This window comes from Halichoeres trimaculatus, unplaced genomic scaffold (assembly GCF_033239565.1).
Source record: "Halichoeres trimaculatus isolate MK-OKI-2021-1 unplaced genomic scaffold, fHalTri1.1 fHalTri1_scaffold_4, whole genome shotgun sequence".
NCBI lineage: Eukaryota > Metazoa > Chordata > Actinopteri > Labriformes > Labridae > Halichoeres > Halichoeres trimaculatus.
Window position 1 is genome coordinate 22,466,767 of NW_027437182.1, and position 17,731 is coordinate 22,484,497.

General features: G+C 37.7%; 2 protein-coding genes across 2 annotated transcripts; one reads left to right on the top strand and one right to left on the bottom strand.

Moving 5' to 3' along the window:
* Positions 1-863: 863 nt before the first annotated feature.
* lmnb2 (lamin B2) lies at positions 864-12,680 on the bottom strand. Its single transcript, XM_074668520.1, has 13 exons — positions 12,269-12,680; positions 9,082-9,218; positions 8,820-8,976; positions 8,441-8,566; positions 6,812-6,910; positions 6,336-6,407; positions 6,016-6,141; positions 5,646-5,866; positions 5,208-5,445; positions 4,969-5,076; positions 4,742-4,861; positions 4,538-4,615; positions 864-3,492 (listed from the first exon to the last, which is right to left on the bottom strand). Exons 1-13 carry the CDS (start codon positions 12,479-12,481, stop codon positions 3,457-3,459), a joined length of 1,731 nt encoding a protein of 576 aa, XP_074524621.1. The 5' UTR covers positions 12,482-12,680; the 3' UTR covers positions 864-3,456.
* Positions 12,681-13,904: 1,224 nt separating this feature from the next.
* rpl36 (ribosomal protein L36) lies at positions 13,905-17,052 on the top strand. The gene is made up of 4 exons (XM_074668505.1): positions 13,905-13,987; positions 14,737-14,831; positions 16,614-16,748; positions 16,924-17,052. The coding sequence occupies exons 2-4, from the start codon at positions 14,739-14,741 to the stop codon at positions 17,011-17,013; spliced, it is 318 nt and encodes a 105-aa protein (XP_074524606.1). The 5' UTR covers positions 13,905-13,987; positions 14,737-14,738; the 3' UTR covers positions 17,014-17,052.
* Positions 17,053-17,731: the final 679 nt, after the last annotated feature.

A 17,731-nucleotide genomic window follows, 5' to 3' on the forward strand; every position in this document is an offset into this window, starting at 1 on the left:
AGTATTCTGATTCTGATCCCTGCCTGATTCTCTCTCAGCTCTTCAAAATAGCAAGAAACATTTATCATTATCTATTCAATTTAATCATTTCTAATTAATTCTATTTTATTAATAATTTTTTCATCAAAGAAAAAATAGATCATTTAAAGTTTTTTATAGTTTATTGTCATTACCTGTTATTTATGCATAATGTGCATGTTTTTTATTCAATAAAAGTAGAAAAAAAAGAGTTATTCAATGTTTTTATGTGGACTGTGTTTATTGCCAATTTACTGCAAACAAAAAAATATATTTATACTGATATCAAGAAGTCTATCATCTACAAAATGAGGCAAGCCACTGATTGGGCTTGTTTTTGGCTTGTTTCCTTAGAGTAGGTCATGTATTTCTATCTCAAGATCTGGCAGCATTGCCTGGAGCGTGTGCCTGTGGGATAGTATGAACTATAAGAGGGGGGACCCACAAAAAGAATAGCCTTGGGCCCATGACTACCTTAATCCTCCTCCGTATGTAAGATGTCTGTGGTTGAGAGTTATCAGGTTATACAAGTTCATTGTAGTCCTGGGTGAAAAAAAATCACAGATTCATTAGTTAAATCCAATATGGAACCTTAAGTGTATTTAACATTGCACTTCACTTAAAAATTACAGTCACAGTGTGTGCACAGTAAAATCTCTACAGAAAACATTGAGGAAAAATTGAGCAGAAAAACTAAAAACTGTGGAAATTCTCCAGGAAATGGAATTAAACTTTTAGTGTGTGAAATATGACATTTTATACAGCAGACTGTGGACTGGATCATGTCTGCTCAACGTTCAGAGTTCAGCGTTTCTAGAAATAAAAACCACCAGCGATATCCAGTGTGTATATGTAAAACATTTATTATGTGTACAAAAAGTAGCTCAACAGTAATAAAAACAAAAACAAAACTGACCACCATCCCCCAAACCAGTGGCTGAAACTGGGGAGGTTTTAAGTTCTGAACTGTAACAGTTGTATCCAAACTGTTTCAGGGCTTTTCATATTGAAGTTAAATCACAATCTCCAGATGAAAGAGTCAAACAATAAGTCTGATGTTGATGCATAACAATGGAAAAAAGGGCAAAAAGCATCTTCATTCAGGTCCATGAAAACACACTTTTATGTGTTTTACAATCAAAAAGGACTGGTAAATACAATAGTAAGTTTTTTTTTTTTAATTTAATTTTAATTGTTCCAAGGATTTGCTGAATTTGCGTTAGCTGAAGTGGTTGAGTAACATGTTGTCCAAATCCTGGAACATCTTTGTTGAATTGAGAGTTGTCAGATCAGTTTCAACTAAGTCCGATAGTTTAACACTGCAACACATAACCTAGTATAAATGTCGGTCACTTATCTCTAACTGGGTACATTTTTTCCAAAGCAAAACTCAGAAAATATTTCACATCATGCATTCACAAAACAAAGATTTTGAACTCAGCAGCAGTCTGCTGTTGAGGTCAACGACCTGATCGTTTTCAATCAAAAATCCTAAAGAAAAAAACATAAATGAATCATTTCATTCAGACAAAGTGATTACATAGAGAAGAGTCTATGAAAAAATAACTAGTAGTTGAAAGCACAAAATAAAAACATACAATAAAAGTTAGTTTCTCAGCTGATCACGATGAGAGGAAATGTCATCCATCAGAAGATTAATAACAGAAATATTACGTTTTGCTTTTGCTGCTCACTGCTTTTATAATTTATACTTCTGATGCACAAAGCTAGTCACACAGCTTTTCTGGATGACATAAATGCTAGCAACCCAAGCAAGGATTAAAACATCAAGTCATTGTTTGAGGAGCAGAAGAGTTGCTCTAAATCATCAATATGGGTCAACTTGTGTCATTTTAAAGCAGTGGGGAAAACGTGACCATCAAAACATAAAAGCCAACAGGTATCAAGAAATTTCTGATACATCCACAAGATCATCATCTTTGTGACTGTGAGCTGGAGGAGTGTATAGGCGCGTTGCTCTGAGACAGCTTTCACATGGTTATTTAAACTAATTGATCCTATACAACATCAGTTTACTGACGTTTCCCCTCAGCACGAGGTTTCTGAGCTCTGGCCTGGAAACCACTCAAGGTCAAATTCTGCACAGGTCCTGGTTCACATGAAGTTAAGTTTCAGTCGAAAGTTAGAGAAAACTTTACTTCAGTACAAGAGGCTAAAGTGGTTTTGCTCGAATGTAGCTGCAACCAGCAAAACTGGTTTAAGTAGTCTTTTGAATCTTGTCTGTATTTGATTTCTGAAAAGTATGGATTATTAAATGGCCACTGCCTCTAGTTTAAAACACACTCTCCCACTAATTTTAATAGTGTTGTTAAGACTCAGAGAATTCCCTTTTCTCTACAGTCTACACAAAGGCAGCAAAAGCTAACGGGTTTCCACTTTTTCACGTCAGATATTAGACATTAAAGGTTGTCAGTTTAAATAAACCTTTAGTGTTGCTCAAACAGAGCCCAGGCTGTAAAACGCTGCTGCAAAAGTCAGCTTTAACAAGGAGCTTGATAAGATCACGGCCCCATGCAAGTCAGGAAAGGAAAAGATACATCATCACATTACAAATGGATATATATGCAAAGAAAGAGTGAGAGGAGGAGGCTGACAGCATGGGGCGAAGCAGGGAAACTGGCTCAGGAATGTGTTCAGAGCTCTAACAGAAAGCCACCCATCATCAAAGTGAGCCCAAAAGTTTGGAGATAATTTTCAGCGGTCTGAGTCCAGTTCTTGCTAGTTAATTGAAAACCAACAGTGGATTTGTGTCCTGGGTCGGGGGAGTCAGTTTTACAAACACAAAAGAAAAAGTAACTCGGCTTTTCTATCAGCCTGTGATATTAAATGAATTACAGATCTTTCAAAAGATCACGTAAAAAAACATTTTATGCTGAACCTATCTAAACTAGGCAACCAGACAAATAAATGTTACTGATGAGATGTGTTTTAAGACCTTTAAGTCAGAAAGATGTTGATGTTTGAGTAAAGAAAAACACTATTATCTAATAAAGAGCTGTCCTTCATTATTCAACTGTTAAAAATCCCATGTGCTGTGAACAGAGCGGATGTCTTTAGACTCAAAATGTTTTTGTATTTTGTTTTGTGCATTACTTTGCACTGCGTCCTGATGTGTGAAGATAAGATGTTTCTTAGGAATGAACACAGCCTCAGTCCTTGACATGAACTAGGACTAAAGTGATTTTGATTCATCATCTGTGTGTTTTAAGATGTTTGGAGAGGTGTTGAGATGTTCAGATAAATAACTCAATAAAAAGGTACAAATATTTAGGAGGCAACTATTGAGTCCATGAGTCCAAAAAGTCCTGTGATGTTTTGAAGAACAAATCATCGTGTGATGAGGCAATGACACGAGCAAGTAGCTCGAGGGTGACAGAATATGATGCAGACGTCAAACTGTTCTTCAGAGGAGAAGTTTTACATGATGGCACACTCTCTGGATGACACTTTGCCCTGTAGGAAAAAATCAGATTTATACAGATTATCAAATCATTCATCACTTCAATAATGATCAACTCTTGTCTATGTATGGCAACAAGTTATTACATGTTACAAATAATTTTATGTGAGTGTAAAACAAAAAGTCATTGATGTCAAATTTTCTTTTACATCTCTAAAAATTAGGCTAAAATTTTAAATCAATCAACTTTTTTTTTTCTGATAACACTCCGAAGTGTTTTCTACCACAAACTGATGTTGTGGTTTTAGTGCAGTTCTCGCCGAAGGCCCAAAGATCACGACTGCCTTCTACTGCTTTTTATTCTGATCCCAGAGCTTAACTATGAACTTCTTACTACGTCAGTCTCTCACGGAGTGGTCAACCTCTTCAGAATTTTACTTTTATCATTTGCAAACTTGTACATCCTGTTTTTAGGAACATTACAAACATTTTTGGGACTGGGGTTAAAGATGTCTGTTGTGTAAAGAGCAGGGATGGGTACCGAATTAGGTACTTTTATAGGTTCCGATTGAATTCTGTCAAAAGTACCGGGTACCGATTCACGTAAAACCAAAAGGTACCATGTTTAGGTACCTGAACACATCCTTGTGACTGTGAGGGAGCGGAAGAGTAGGCGATTTTTCATGCTGGACATGAACACAGCATTGCAGAGTTATATATTGGAGAATAAATATGTTAAATTGAAAAAAAAAATCTATTTTACTATCAAAGAAATTTATATTTTTGTACCACAAACACGAAATAGTACCGAAAACTTGTACCGTTGAGTACCGGTACCGATTGTCAGGTAACGGGTATGGGTATGGGTACCGGTATCGTTTCAAATGTGAAAGGTACCCATCCCTAGTAAAGAGACTACACTGGAAAAGCTGACAAGAACAATTCATGTTACTTTCAAACAGTAAACTTTCATATAAACTGAAAATCAATGAATCCAAGAACTAAAATAACCTGACGGTGATAAATATACAAAAAGAAGATTGTTTTCAGGTTTCAAATGCTTCACAAGAGAAAGATGGAAAAAGAACAAGTACTTACTCTTTGTGCCACCTCCTCCTCTTCCTCTCCATTCTCTACCTCCACCTGAGTTTTGGTTACACTCCTCGTGGCCACCTCCTGCGGAACAGTAAGACATCACACATGAAGCAAAACAGAGACAAGTATGAAGTATCCTCAAGCTGAACGTCTTCCAACGTGGAGCGTGGTGGTTGCTTGTAACTGGTAACACATGGATGGGTTTACCTCGCCATCAGCGTTGACTAAAGTGGTGACCATGTCGTTTCCTGTGCCCCAGGATGCCTGGCTTTTCCACAACAAGTCAGTTGGAGGACTGTGGGCCACGCCAGCATCAGCAGACCACACCTGAACACACAGAGGGAGGAAGTGAAAGGTGCTGGTTTGTTTCCTTCTGTTTGTAGCTTGAGTCAAACCATATGTTAATCCCATGACTCTTTTTCTTTGATTCTCACCGTGACTGTCTGTCCAGCCTTCAGGACAAACTTCGGGGAGAATTTGTAGACTATCTCTTCGTTGTCATCAACCTGTCTCTTTAACCTCCAGTTTCCCAACGGCTGGTCCTGCAAAACATAAAAAAGCCCAGTGTGTGAGTGCAGAATCTTCAAGGTTTTCCTCCCGCTGCTCATGAGCAAACAAGAGACCATGCACGAAACGCCTCTGCTTTTATTTGTCTTGGATGTGTCTCACACACCTGCTCGGTGTCATTGGCGAGTGTGACGGCGTTTCCGTCCATGTCAGTTGGTGAAATAGTCACGGCTCCGCTTGCTGTGGCCTCTTCTGACACCAGCAGCTGCCCCTCTCCCATCTCCTCCTCTGAAACTTCCTGAGCCTCCACCTCCACTCGCTTCCTCTTGGAGGTGCGGGATGAGGAAGATCCTGTCACCCTTGAAACAGTGACTCTAGCTGAGGGGCTGGGGGACAGCTTCAGTCTGAAAGACGGACATCATCAGAGTTTAGCTGGTAAAATCTTTTTTCTGAAAGAACTCTACGATTATGTGTTGTTGTCTAGATTAAATAACTGTTTTCTCACAGACTTAGCTCCTGTTTGCAAAAAATCCTACCACAGTGAAGTTACTAAATATTGTAAAACGGATTGAAAGTCATGAATCCCAGGTCTGTAAGGTTTTACCTGTGCTCCTCTCCCTCCAGGAGTTTCCTGTATGCATTGATCTCCATGTCGAGAGCGAGCTTCACGTCCAGGAGCTCCTGATATTCACTGAGCTGAGCGTTCATCCTGTCTCTCAAATCATTCATTTCTTGTTCCTTTCCCTCGATGGTGCGGCGATGCTTGTCTCGCTCTGCTGAAAGAATTTCCTCCAGCTCCCTGATACGATCCTCTGCAGACGCCATCTTTATATTCAAACACAAAATCAGCATATCAAGGGACTAGTAAGGCTGATTAGCAAGAAAATTCACAAAGTCTTATGACTTCAGGACTGGGCTGTGAAAAAGCACAAGATTTTTTTTCAATTGTTTATGAAGGTGACATCACTGCATACCTGCTTTTGCAGCGCACTCAGCTGATATCCCAGACTCTCTATCCTCACGCGGGACTCCTGCAGCTCCTCCCTTGCCGTGCTCATTGCTTTGTCGTTCATCTCAGAGGAAACCTTTGCATTATCCAACTAGACAGAGACAGAGTGTGTGTGAAAAAGGGTCCAACCAAATCTCCATTAGGAGCAGTAATTTTCCGATCATCAAGACAAAGACTTTGTCACACTGGTCTTAAAAATGTAACATTCCTGAACCATTTCTCTTCGCAGAATATGCACACAATTCCAAGTGTCAGATAAAAACAGGAAACATATTTGTCTCTCACCTTTGCCTGGAAAGTTTGCTCCAGTTCATCCTTATAAAGAGTCACCTGCTCATCATGTTGCTTCCTCAGGTCCTGGAGAATCAAACAAAAGGTTAAAGCTTAAGTTGCAGTGCCAGGACCCTGTAATTTCTGTCTAAGGACGTCCAGGTTTTCTGCACCTTATCTAAGTGAGTGATCCCCAACCAAACATGTCAACACTTTGAAGGTAATTATTCAGAGCTTTTACTTTTTAAAGTGTTCAAACAGACTTAAACATGTTATGTGTAGGAAATTGAGAAGAAATATATTAAGACACTGCACTAATACTGGACACAGACAACATTTAAAATCAGTTGTAAATTATGAAGACTGTTCAGAAAATCCAAAGTAAACTGATATTTATGGATGAAGCAGATATGTTTACTCGTTTCTAAAAGTTGTTTATATTTTTATAAATAAAACTGCAGAAATGACGGTGCCTGTGAGCTGAAACATACCTGTAAAGCTTGAGCCAGTTTGAACTCATAGTCCTGCCTGACACCAGAGTCCACCTCCACAATTCTCTGCTCCTGCCGCCGTCGTGATTCACGCACCTCCTGAACAAAACAACATAAATAACAGTGAAACAGTGAATCCTTAAAACCACCTGGTCTCTATGCAGCTCAAATGGTTAGGCACAGAATGTGTTTGGTCATCAGTACTTTCCTGTGTTTCTTCAACAGTCACTGATTATTATCAGAGAAATTACTTGTGTTGAATGTCAAGTTATTCATTAACAAATGAGGGGAAGGGACATTAAACTTTTAGATATTCTAATTGGTTGAAACTTTGTTTCAACAAATGTTCAAGTTTATACTGAGTTAAATTTAAATAATATCTGTTATCTAGTGAGATTGCTCTTATATTTTGGTGAATACTGTTTAAATTCTATTTCCTGGTACTTGATCTGCAATACCTGTCTCTTATGTTTTACTCTATATCTGTCAATACAATCCACTAAGTGCAATGTTCTGTTTAAAACTTTCTCTTAGAGCAATAACTGTTCAGAATAGTTCATCTTGCCCTGTCTACCTCCTTATGTAAATAGTTATCTGGTTTCTTACTGATACTTGATCGCTTATTTATTTTGTATACCTAATACTTATCTTATTTTATTGTGTGTCCCTATTTATTTTATTTCTTTTGTATTATGTAAAGAGCAATGGTGATACAACATTTCCTCCTGGGATTAATAAAGTATTCCTGATTACTGATAATGCTATTGAATAAATGGAGCAGGAGCCTTTTCCTGCATTTTTAGCTCCACCAAGGACGTTGTGCTTTTGGGAGAGTTTGTCTGTTTGTCTGTGAACAACATAACTCAAAAAGTAACAAATGGATCTTGATGAAATTTTCAGGACAATTTCAAAATGGGATAAGGAAGAAGTGATTAAATTTTAGAGGTGATCTGGATCACCGTCTGGATCCAGGACGTTTCTAAAGGATTCTTTATCATTGTGAGATAGGGACATTTTCACCATATGTTTATATAACTCCACGATAAATGGTCGGATTGCTTTGCAAAAAAATACAAGACAAGGTCACTATAATTTCTGACAGATGTAAAAGTACGATCCAGATCCTTGCAATATTCTGGATACTAACATCCAGAATATGAAATATGAGCTGGGTCATCATAATTTTCAACACTGTCAGGAAACAAATTATCGTACAAACCTGCAACTAACACCAAATTGTAGCAGACAGTTTGCTGAAAGGGAGTATAACATTAAAGTAGGACTAAAGTGTTGCGTGACAATCACAAAATGCTTGATGGAGGTCTGCGCTCTCTGAGTTCTTCTTCTTTTCTTTTCTTGTCTGTTAATACTTCCATGAGAGTTTGTGTGCATTTGAGGGGTATTTCCAATTTTAAGCCCTTCTTTTATGTAATGAATTGGTAAAGAACCCCAAAAACACAAGTTTGTGTCTAACACCTCTGAAAACAGCAACCTGTATTATATGAAATAAACACAATCATCATTACTTTTTGACTTTATCGGTTTGATCACACCATGCTGAATAAAAAAACAGGCAATCCAACAAAAAATGAGTTATCAGTAGTTAAATGCTCTTCATTAAAACTTTACCTCCTCAAACATGCTCTTCCTGAATTCCAGCTCTTCGCTCAGTGACTGACAGCGGTTTTCCAAGTCCACACGCATCAAAGTCTCAGCCTCCAGCTGGCGTTTCGCAACAGCATGACTGTCCTCGGCCTATAAAACAGGGGACACAGTCAGATATATATATGAACACATGCAAGCATCAAAAGGAGGAGGAAAAGTCTGAAATGAACAACATACAGCAGCAAACCACACATGGCAAAGAAAGAGTCACACAGAAACATCTTGCTTCTTTTCAGCCATTCTTAGAGGCACTTCAAAACCAATCTTTAATTTAAACATTTTCATCTGACAATTAAGTGTTTTTCTTCAACATTCTGACTCTAAAGTAGCTTCAAAAACACACCTTCACCAGCAAGCTCTTGACATCAGCCAGCTCAGAAGTCAGAGAATTGTTCTGGCCCAGAGCCGTAGAAAGTGCTGCTTCACTTTTGTTCAGCTGACCTTCCAAACCACTGGCCCTGGACAACGCTGCAGCAAGATCACTGTCCTTCTTCTTACCACTGGAATAGAGAAACAGAGAAAAGAGTTGACGGAGATTTATTAAAACTGCCCTTTGAGCCTGCCTGCTCTCACGTTCTTCCCCTCCCATTGGAATCAAACATTACCTGCGTGTTGCTTCTTCCAGATCAGCCTGAGCTTTGCCCAGCTCGATCTGGAGCCTGGCTCTATCTTTTGCAGTATCATCCAAAACTCGTCGGGCATCAGCTAACTCAGCCTCATACAGAGTCTTCAGGCCAGTTACCTGGAGGATAAGAAAGATATAAATTCATCACTTAGGTATTCTAGGAAGAAGAATACAAAGACACTTCACAGTTTGACTGTTGTGTGGTGGATTTGCTGAAATTCTGAAAAGATGGGCCCTACTGGAACATGGATGGAGAAGAAAGTCAAGCCAGTGCAGTCAAGCTTTTACTGAAGATAATCCCCACTTTGGTTTCCTTTTAATCCACATCAGTGCACACAAAACATTGCCTTTTACACTATGTTGACATACATTTACAAATTTATTCAGATAAACGTGTTGATCTTGAGGTGAAACAATGACCTGCACTACTCCCTGAGCTGCAGCTGCTACATGAACCTTTGAACTCCTTTCTTTAGCAGTAGTCAGGAATCTTTGTTGCTGACTAGCAATGCCACATAGAGAGAAATGTGGGTGTAGAGGTTATTACTCTATGCAGCTTTTTAAGTGGAGGAGCCAAATGTTTACTCTGAGGTTAATCCAGCCATGTTATTCCATCACTTACAGTTAACTTCTTTTGACTGAAACTGACAGAGTAAGTAGAAAATTAAATATATACATAAGCCCTCTAAATGGAATAAATAAATTAATTACACAATTATACTATATGTTTTCATCCAGCAATCACTACAAGTGGGAAAATTGGGATAAATCACAGTTTAAGAGGTTGTGTAGCCAAAAAAATCAAAAACAAAGCATGAATGCATGACCTTTTCTTTAAAACGCAATTTTACTTTTTCCCCCCATATCCTGGCTGTCAAAATATACTCGAGCCAAACAGTTAATCTAGGGATTAGGGTCTGAACCCTGAATGGTCAACAAATGAAACAAAAACATAAACATAAAACAGTTTGGTCTCTAGTTTTTGTTTTATCTGGTATCACAGTACTTTTCATGTTGCTGTTGAGGCACTACTAGGCTGAGTGAAATATAAAAAATTAAAACTTGACCGATTAATCGGTCGGGCCGTTTATGCCTGTCACCAATTAATCAACATTGGCCGAAATGTAGCCGATTATAAAAATTGCCCGAGTGCCCACCCCCTCCATCCAACATTATCTAATGTAAGACTATAGAATGACGTTTTACCATTGTGTTAGTTGCTTTTTTGAGAGATAAACAGAGATAAATGCTACTGTTCACATTATTCACATATCCACCATTATCTAATGTAAGACTATAATACAATGTTCTAACGTCGTGTAAGTTGCTCATTGTGTGCTTACATTTTTATACTTACTGTGTTTAAAGTTTGACTTCTTTATTTATTATTGTGTTTACAGCTTGTTCTTATTTATCATTGGTTCACACTACAGTTATTATGTTGACAGTTTTATAATTTTACTTCCTTGTTTTACTTTAATAGTGTTCTGTCTCTGTTTTGAATCTTATGGGTATTACAATGATTTGTGATTATATACAGTATATATCCTGTGTATATCAATGAATTTATTATATATATTAGCCAATATATCAGATATCGGCCGATATATTGGATATCAGCTTTTTTTTGCCCCCAGTATCAGTATCGGTATCGGCCCCCCAAATCCCTTATCGGTCGGGCTCTAATAAAAAAACAACAAAATACATTTAAAGGCATTTAAGCACAAGGAACTCGAGATTTTGCCTCCTTTGAAACAAACTCTGTGGTCTCAACTTATTGCTTATTGTGTCAGGATTCTACATAGTGCTCATTTAGTTTCAAAGCAATCATCCTGATTATTTTCCCTTTCCTACAGCAATGCTCTGACATTAAAAAAAAAACAAAACAAAAACAAAGATATAATCCATCTTGAAGGCATTTTTTAAGTTTTATGGTCTGGTGTATTTTTGTAGATTGTATTTTAGTGGGTATCATTGAGTTACTGTGTGAGACATCGGGCAGGTCATATCAAAGCTACTTTTATTAATTACGTGTGAAGACTGTTTCAAGCATAAAGCTTTACAATGTGTTCATAGAAAATGAATTCAATGTTAACTTCCTGGAGGAAATTAACAAAGTTTAATTTTTAACCTTTGTTAATTTCAGAGTCATCAACATACTGGGTCAAGTGTGGAACCAGCTGCAGCTCAGATGAGTCGTGGCACTGAAGTGAATGTTTTTGGCTTGTTTTAAATCCTGTGTTTTCATTTCAATTTACCACCCAATCCAACACAAAAAATGAGTTTATACTATACTTTTTTAAATGAAAATCGTAGGGTACGTTAATCTAAATGGTGAAGCGTGACTTTCAACTCTCATGAACCTATGAACAGTATCAACGCTATTAAGAGGATACTACATGTCTCAAGTAATCTATCAGACATCTTCAGCATGTACCAGTACATTAGCCACATTTTCAAGCATCAATGGCTTAAAGACAAAGAAAAGATGTAAATTCCTTATATTGTCCTCTTCCCTCAGCATTTATCATTTAAAAGCAACTATACTGTAATAAAGTTTTACTACATGTAGGTAATAACAGATTTTATCATTTTGATTTTTTTTAAACTAAGTTTGATTAAATTATGTTACTTAGATAGCTTATGCTCTGTGAGTTACGGAGTGAATGTCTTATTCTGAAACGCTTTACGTTACCGAGACATCGCCCTATGCTGCCCCACTATTACGTTAACTTCCTTAAACATGCCAGGCACTGTAACCACATGTTTTTTTTTTTCTGAAGTGGCGCGCATACCCACCCGCCCAAACCAAACCCACCCAGTACCGTTACGCTCTGATCCAAATTATAATATACTGTCACAAAAATAACATAAATATGAACGAAAGAGAAAGCGAAGTTATGAGAACGTTACTTTAATAGATGGTGAGAAAAACAAAACTATAAAACTGAATAAGAAAGCAGTGTTTGCGTTTTATGGTAAGTTATAAATAAATATAAAATAAAGAGTGTTTTTTATTGTCCTCACATGTTTTGACGATGATCTAAATTCGGACTCTGCACAGGCTAAGGTTGTAATTTCAGGATGGTTGAGAAACTAGCGTTAAGTCTCCAACCAAGTGATTCAAAGCTCTGAGGCTACATGTGGACTACTTTTTCTGATCTTACCTCTCTAGTAGTAACCTCCTCCTTCTCCGACACTTTGACCAAGAGCCGGTCGTTCTCCAGTTCCAAGGACCGCACGCGATCGATATACACGGCCAATCTATCGTTCAGGTGCTGCAAATCCTGTTTCTCCTGTAGTCGAGAAATCCTGGTCGGGGACAGAGGTGTAGAGGCCGCCGACCGGCCAGCTTCACGGCTCGGGGTAGAAGTCGCCATAACGGTTCTTTTTACAGTGCTTACTTGCGTCACCGCTCAGGGAGCGATTGGAGAGAAATATGTGTGCCGCCTGTGTAAATGGAAACACAAAAAGAGTGTATCTAAGATAAAGTGTTTTTAAATGAGGAGTCAACCCGCGAGTCTCCCTCAGACTGACTTCAACACTGATTTCAAGATGGCGGACTCCAGCGTCACCACCGCGCCAAAAGTAAAGTATACTTCCGGTCTCGCGATGAATTGTGGGAGAATTGGAAGAAAAAAACGAGTAATATTTCGATGTCCCCTAAGCCCTGAGCCCTTATGGACTTAATTAACCTCACCTGAAAAGTGATTGAGTGCACGAGGCTGCAAGGGCTCAAAATGGTACAAACTAGGAATGGGACAACACTTTGCTACTTTTCACATGACCTGCATGCTTTCATGTAGCTCACTTGAGCTGTTGAACAGCTTTTCTAGTGTAGAAATAACTAAATGTTTATCAATGCACCTTTTTAAGTCCAACCAGCTGAACCACAAAAATTAAAGAAAAAGGCTAAATAAGTAAGAAAAATATTACTTTTCAATCAAACTACACAAAATACATAGGAAGGTATGTGTAAAAATATCCAAATTCAGGAGGATTAAGGCTGTTGTAAATATTTTCCTATAAATGCAGACTTAGTTTCTAAAGTGTTGACATTTTCTTTTTCCCTGTTCTTTTACCATCTTTCAAATTAAATTTCTGTTTTATGCAAATAAATTTAAAGTTTGTATTCTAAAAAAATGATGTAAATCTTTTGCAGTAAGACGAATTAGTAGCTACTTTTATAAATAATGTAAAAAGTTTATTGAAATTCTTTACAGCAAACTTTTTCAATGCCATACAAATTTTGAGAACGTAGTATCTCAAATATCAGTGCAAACAAAAAAAAGGCATAAATCAATATCAAATCATACAAAGAATCTAGCTGGAGCAAATCCAAACATTAATAAAGGAACATTGAAACTACAAGGGTAAGTAAATAGCTTCATTTACATAAAGTAAAAGAGGCCAAAAGATTTAGATATAACCTCAATAGACATAAACAAAACAACAACCTAGGGCTTACTTAAGGAACATTAAAGTTTTTCAGTTATGAGTTTAACCAAATGGCTTTCTTCGTTTTTAACATATTTTTAACTCATTCTTCCAAAAGTTCAAAGTGGGCTTAGTTTTAAAGTACCTGCATTTGTGGATAAAGAATTTGTTTTAAACAGTCTTTGAGAATTTCCGAAGTGAATTCATCGTGAATGACAACCTCAAAGTTTCCATCTGAAATGGAAAAAAAAAACATAACTTAATATATTTCACTGCAAGTGGCAACATTTTAATCTCCTTGGACTGCAACAGGAACAATAACTATTCCAGTCCGGTAGGAGCGCGACATTCCCATCATCGTTTTTTTGTATCTTCCGGGTCAAACCCTTCATGATCGTACGTCACCGGTCTGACAGTCCTTCCGGTCTGACCGCCATCGTTGATAGCAGGTAAGATCGTAATGTTGAAAACTATTTATTGAAATCCATCAATAATCTCTGCCATCCGCCGTTAACTATGCTAAAAGAGGGACGTTTGCTAAACCTTTGACCTAAATACACATTTTTGTTCTTTATTGTGAAAGCCCGATTTACATATTTGACGACAAATCTCTCTTACTTCAGTGTACTACCTAGCATTCTGTGTGGCCTATGGGTTCGATGTATTGCTACAGACTGCCGTCTTTCAGAAAACAGTAAATACATGATTACTGTTAGTCAACCTGCAAACACGTTGTTTTATTTGTAGACTCAATTAGTTATGTTTAAAGCTGCAGCTGTGTAAAATCATCCGAGAAGCTCTGTATGATACGGTATGAGCTGCCGGTACATGGCCAATCAAGCTTCAGAGCAGTCCCATGTTCGAGAGGCTTATAGCTTCCACTTTGATATGTTTATGGAGATGAGAGGGATATTCATGGGGTTATTCCAATAATATGCCAAAAGTTACAGGCATTGTAAGGGAATATAGAAAGTCAAGGCTCAACGCTATGCTTTTCTGAACTCAGAGTGTAACAGTCAATGAGTGCATGAGCAAAGCTTGCATTAAACACAATATACACGGTGGTTGTTCTCCTTCAGTATTATTTTTCTCAAGCCCTAATACCGTAGGTGTTATTGTTGTCAAGTTTTTTTTTTTTTTGGAAACACCATTTGCTATACTGCTGCATTTCAATTAACAATTGTGTTTTCTCCCTCAGACATGGCCATTAGATACCCCATGGCCGTTGGCCTCAACAAAGGCCATCCAGTCACTAAGAATGTCACTGCTCCTAAACACAGTCGCCGACGTGGGGTGAGTACCTTCTGCTGAGTGTTTGAGTTTGTATTAGAGGTAACTAAACATTTCCATCAAACGCATGCTGAATGTTGGAGTTTAAGTATTTCTGGGGTTACTGGAGTTGGAGGCTTGTGTTAAAATTCAGAGGGTTCAGTGTTTTGGGCACTGTATACAGAATTCTGGTCACATTACCAACAAATAGAAGATGAATATCAACAGTTGTTGCCTGTGCTAGCCAAATACATCTGACAACCCACATTTATCAGCAAGTAAACAAAAAAATTCAACCTTTTAAATCAAGTAGTTTAAATATGATCATGCATAGAGAAAAAGCATGTCAAAGCCATTCTACAGTGTTAAGCGGGAGTTAGGACTGTTCAGCATGAATTCAAATTAGGTATAACACATGTTTTATACCTGGATTGGTGACTGGTTGTAACACAGTAGTCCTGCCACACACTGGCTGAAACGCAGGTCCATATAGATGAAGATTGTGTAGGCTGCTTAGCTCGGTGCAGACTTCTGGACTGCAGTTTACAGATTTTTGATTTGTGAAGCTGCATTTGTTTGCAGTCTGTGAATCTAGCTTAAGCCATGAGTTTTTCAAAGCTTGGCATGGTCTCTGCTCAGATTGTTATACACATCCTCAGAGCTCTCACTTAGCTTGGACATAGCTTCTATCAACTTCCTCTGCTCCTGTTTTACTGCTGAATCTACACTGTTATTTGACATGTTGAGGTCTGACTTGTCATTACTTCTGCTGTCTGTATCATGTTTACTAGACAACAGTTGTTTATAGACTGGAGGGGTCTCTATGCATCACACACATCAATTCCAGGATTGTTTAAATTGATGAATTGGGATATATATATATATATATATATATATATATATATATATATATATATATATATATATATATATATATATATATATATATATATATACATATATATATATATATATATATATATATATATATATATATATATATATATATATACATATATATATATATGGAGTTATACTTAAAACATGTCAGAGTCAGTAACACTAACTTACACATGTAGCTATACATTCACTGTAGGACATGGCTCTTAGGTGTTAAGTGCAAAGATGAAGTTGAGCTTTGTTGTCTCATTAGGGAGCAATAGTAGTATTTTGTCATGACCAACAAACTGCTTTCCTCTGTTTCTGTTACATCTTCACTCAAAAATCCAAATCCAGTCTTTGCGGTCAGAAAGCTTGTTTTGATGTTATCGCAAATATGATTAAACATTCACCCCATTATGATCTGAAGTGAAATTTGCAATCACCTGTTTGTGTACAGAATAATTGGAGTAAAAAAGCAACCCAGTCTCGTTGTATCTTAAAGTTTATTCTTTATGCCCTGCTTTGCATGTCATTCATCCTCAACATCCTAACTGTATTTTTTGGTGGAGGCATTGCGAGCTGAAGCTCTATTCATATTCCAAGTATGCAACAAACCTGAAATGCAGCTCTGTTCCCTTTGCACCTTATTTTATCATGTGAATGAGTGTCCACAGGTGTCCATGGGTCCTTTTACATTTTATAATAGTGCTGCTGCAGATATGAACACAATGCAAGCTTCACATAGAACTGCATTAGATTTTGTTCTGCCTAATATCAGAAAGTTGTAAATGTTAATTTAATTTAGGGACTGCATTCTATGTTGCATTATTTGTTAGTAAATTGGAACATATTTTGAGGGTTGTGTTAAACAGTGATAAAAACCTGGAAGCTTGGTTTTAATGATGTTTTTTCTTTTCTCTTTAGCGTCTGACCAAACACAGCAAGTTTGTCCGAGACATGATCCGTGAGGTCTGTGGTTTTGCTCCATATGAGAGGCGAGCCATGGAGTTGCTGAAGGTCTCAAAGGACAAGAGAGCCCTCAAGTTCATCAAGAAGAGGGTAAGCTTGTTGATCTGTCGTTAGCATTGATGGAGCAATGCCCACATGCAACTGCAAATCTAGTTTCTTTATAAATAGTTCTGTTGCCTTGATGTATGATGTAAGACCTGAACTCTTGAACTTTTACTTTTGAACACACTGTTGAAGTGGTTGAGTTTGTTTGTTTCTTCCTCAGATTGGTACTCACATTCGTGCCAAGAGAAAGAGAGAGGAGCTCAGCAACGTCCTGGCAGCCATGAGGAAGGCTGCTGCCAAGAAGGACTAATTATTCAGTTAATAAAAGTTTTCTAAACTACAAATCAAACCTGATGGTCTTCTTTCTTCTGTTCTGCAAATGCATTAACAGTGATTTGGTGTTGCTCCTGTGCTGTATGCCTATAATATAGGGAAAATCCCCTTTCAGTATCCAATCACATGAGTGCGAGTCTAACTCCTGGCCTGTCAGGCCATCACTGACATTATTTCCCTTTTCTTATTTAGGGCCCTGTATTTGTTGAAAATGATGATCATTCATGTTAAATACCCTGTGGCAAAGGGTTGGTGGGAACAAAAACTTGAAGATTGGAGAGCAGGTGACAGCACCTGGGGAGTGCACCCCAGAATGAACAGGACCAGCTTTTACTACAATGATTGTAAACCTGAAGGCACAAAGCTTAAGAGGTGTTGAGGCAGGTTGTTCTAAAAAGAGCATTCATTTTATCAAATTAATTTTTGAAAAGAATAACTAAATTTGTCACAATTGGGGAAAGACAGGCCATTCTTGTTGATTCCACGTTCTCACCTCAGGTGCTGCACAGCAACAATTTGATGCAGTCTGTGTCCCAGTGCACTTAAATCTTATGCTACAGATAGAGGGCCCTCTACAATGATGGTTGAGTGCTTAAGCTGCTAAAAATAAGAGCTTAAGAATTTGAACACAAACAATACATTTTAAAAAAAGGCTTTTCAATGAAAAAAATTATACAGAACAAGCAAGTGTTTCA

Coding starts and splice junctions, on each gene's coding strand:
- lmnb2 (XM_074668520.1), bottom strand. CDS start 12,481: ATGGCGACTTCTACCCCGAGCCGTGAAGCTGGCCGGTCGGCGGCCTCT. Junction 5,867..6,015: donor TGAGTGCGCTGCAAAAGCAG/GTATGCAGTGAT, acceptor TTGAATATAAAG/ATGGCGTCTGCAGAGGATCG. Junction 3,493..4,537: donor AGGAGGAGGTGGCACAAAGA/GTAAGTACTTGT, acceptor TTTTTCCTACAG/GGCAAAGTGTCATCCAGAGA.
- rpl36 (XM_074668505.1), top strand. CDS start 14,739: ATGGCCATTAGATACCCCATGGCCGTTGGCCTCAACAAAGGCCATCCA. Junction 14,832..16,613: donor AACACAGTCGCCGACGTGGG/GTGAGTACCTTC, acceptor TTTTCTCTTTAG/CGTCTGACCAAACACAGCAA. Junction 16,749..16,923: donor TCAAGTTCATCAAGAAGAGG/GTAAGCTTGTTG, acceptor TTTCTTCCTCAG/ATTGGTACTCACATTCGTGC.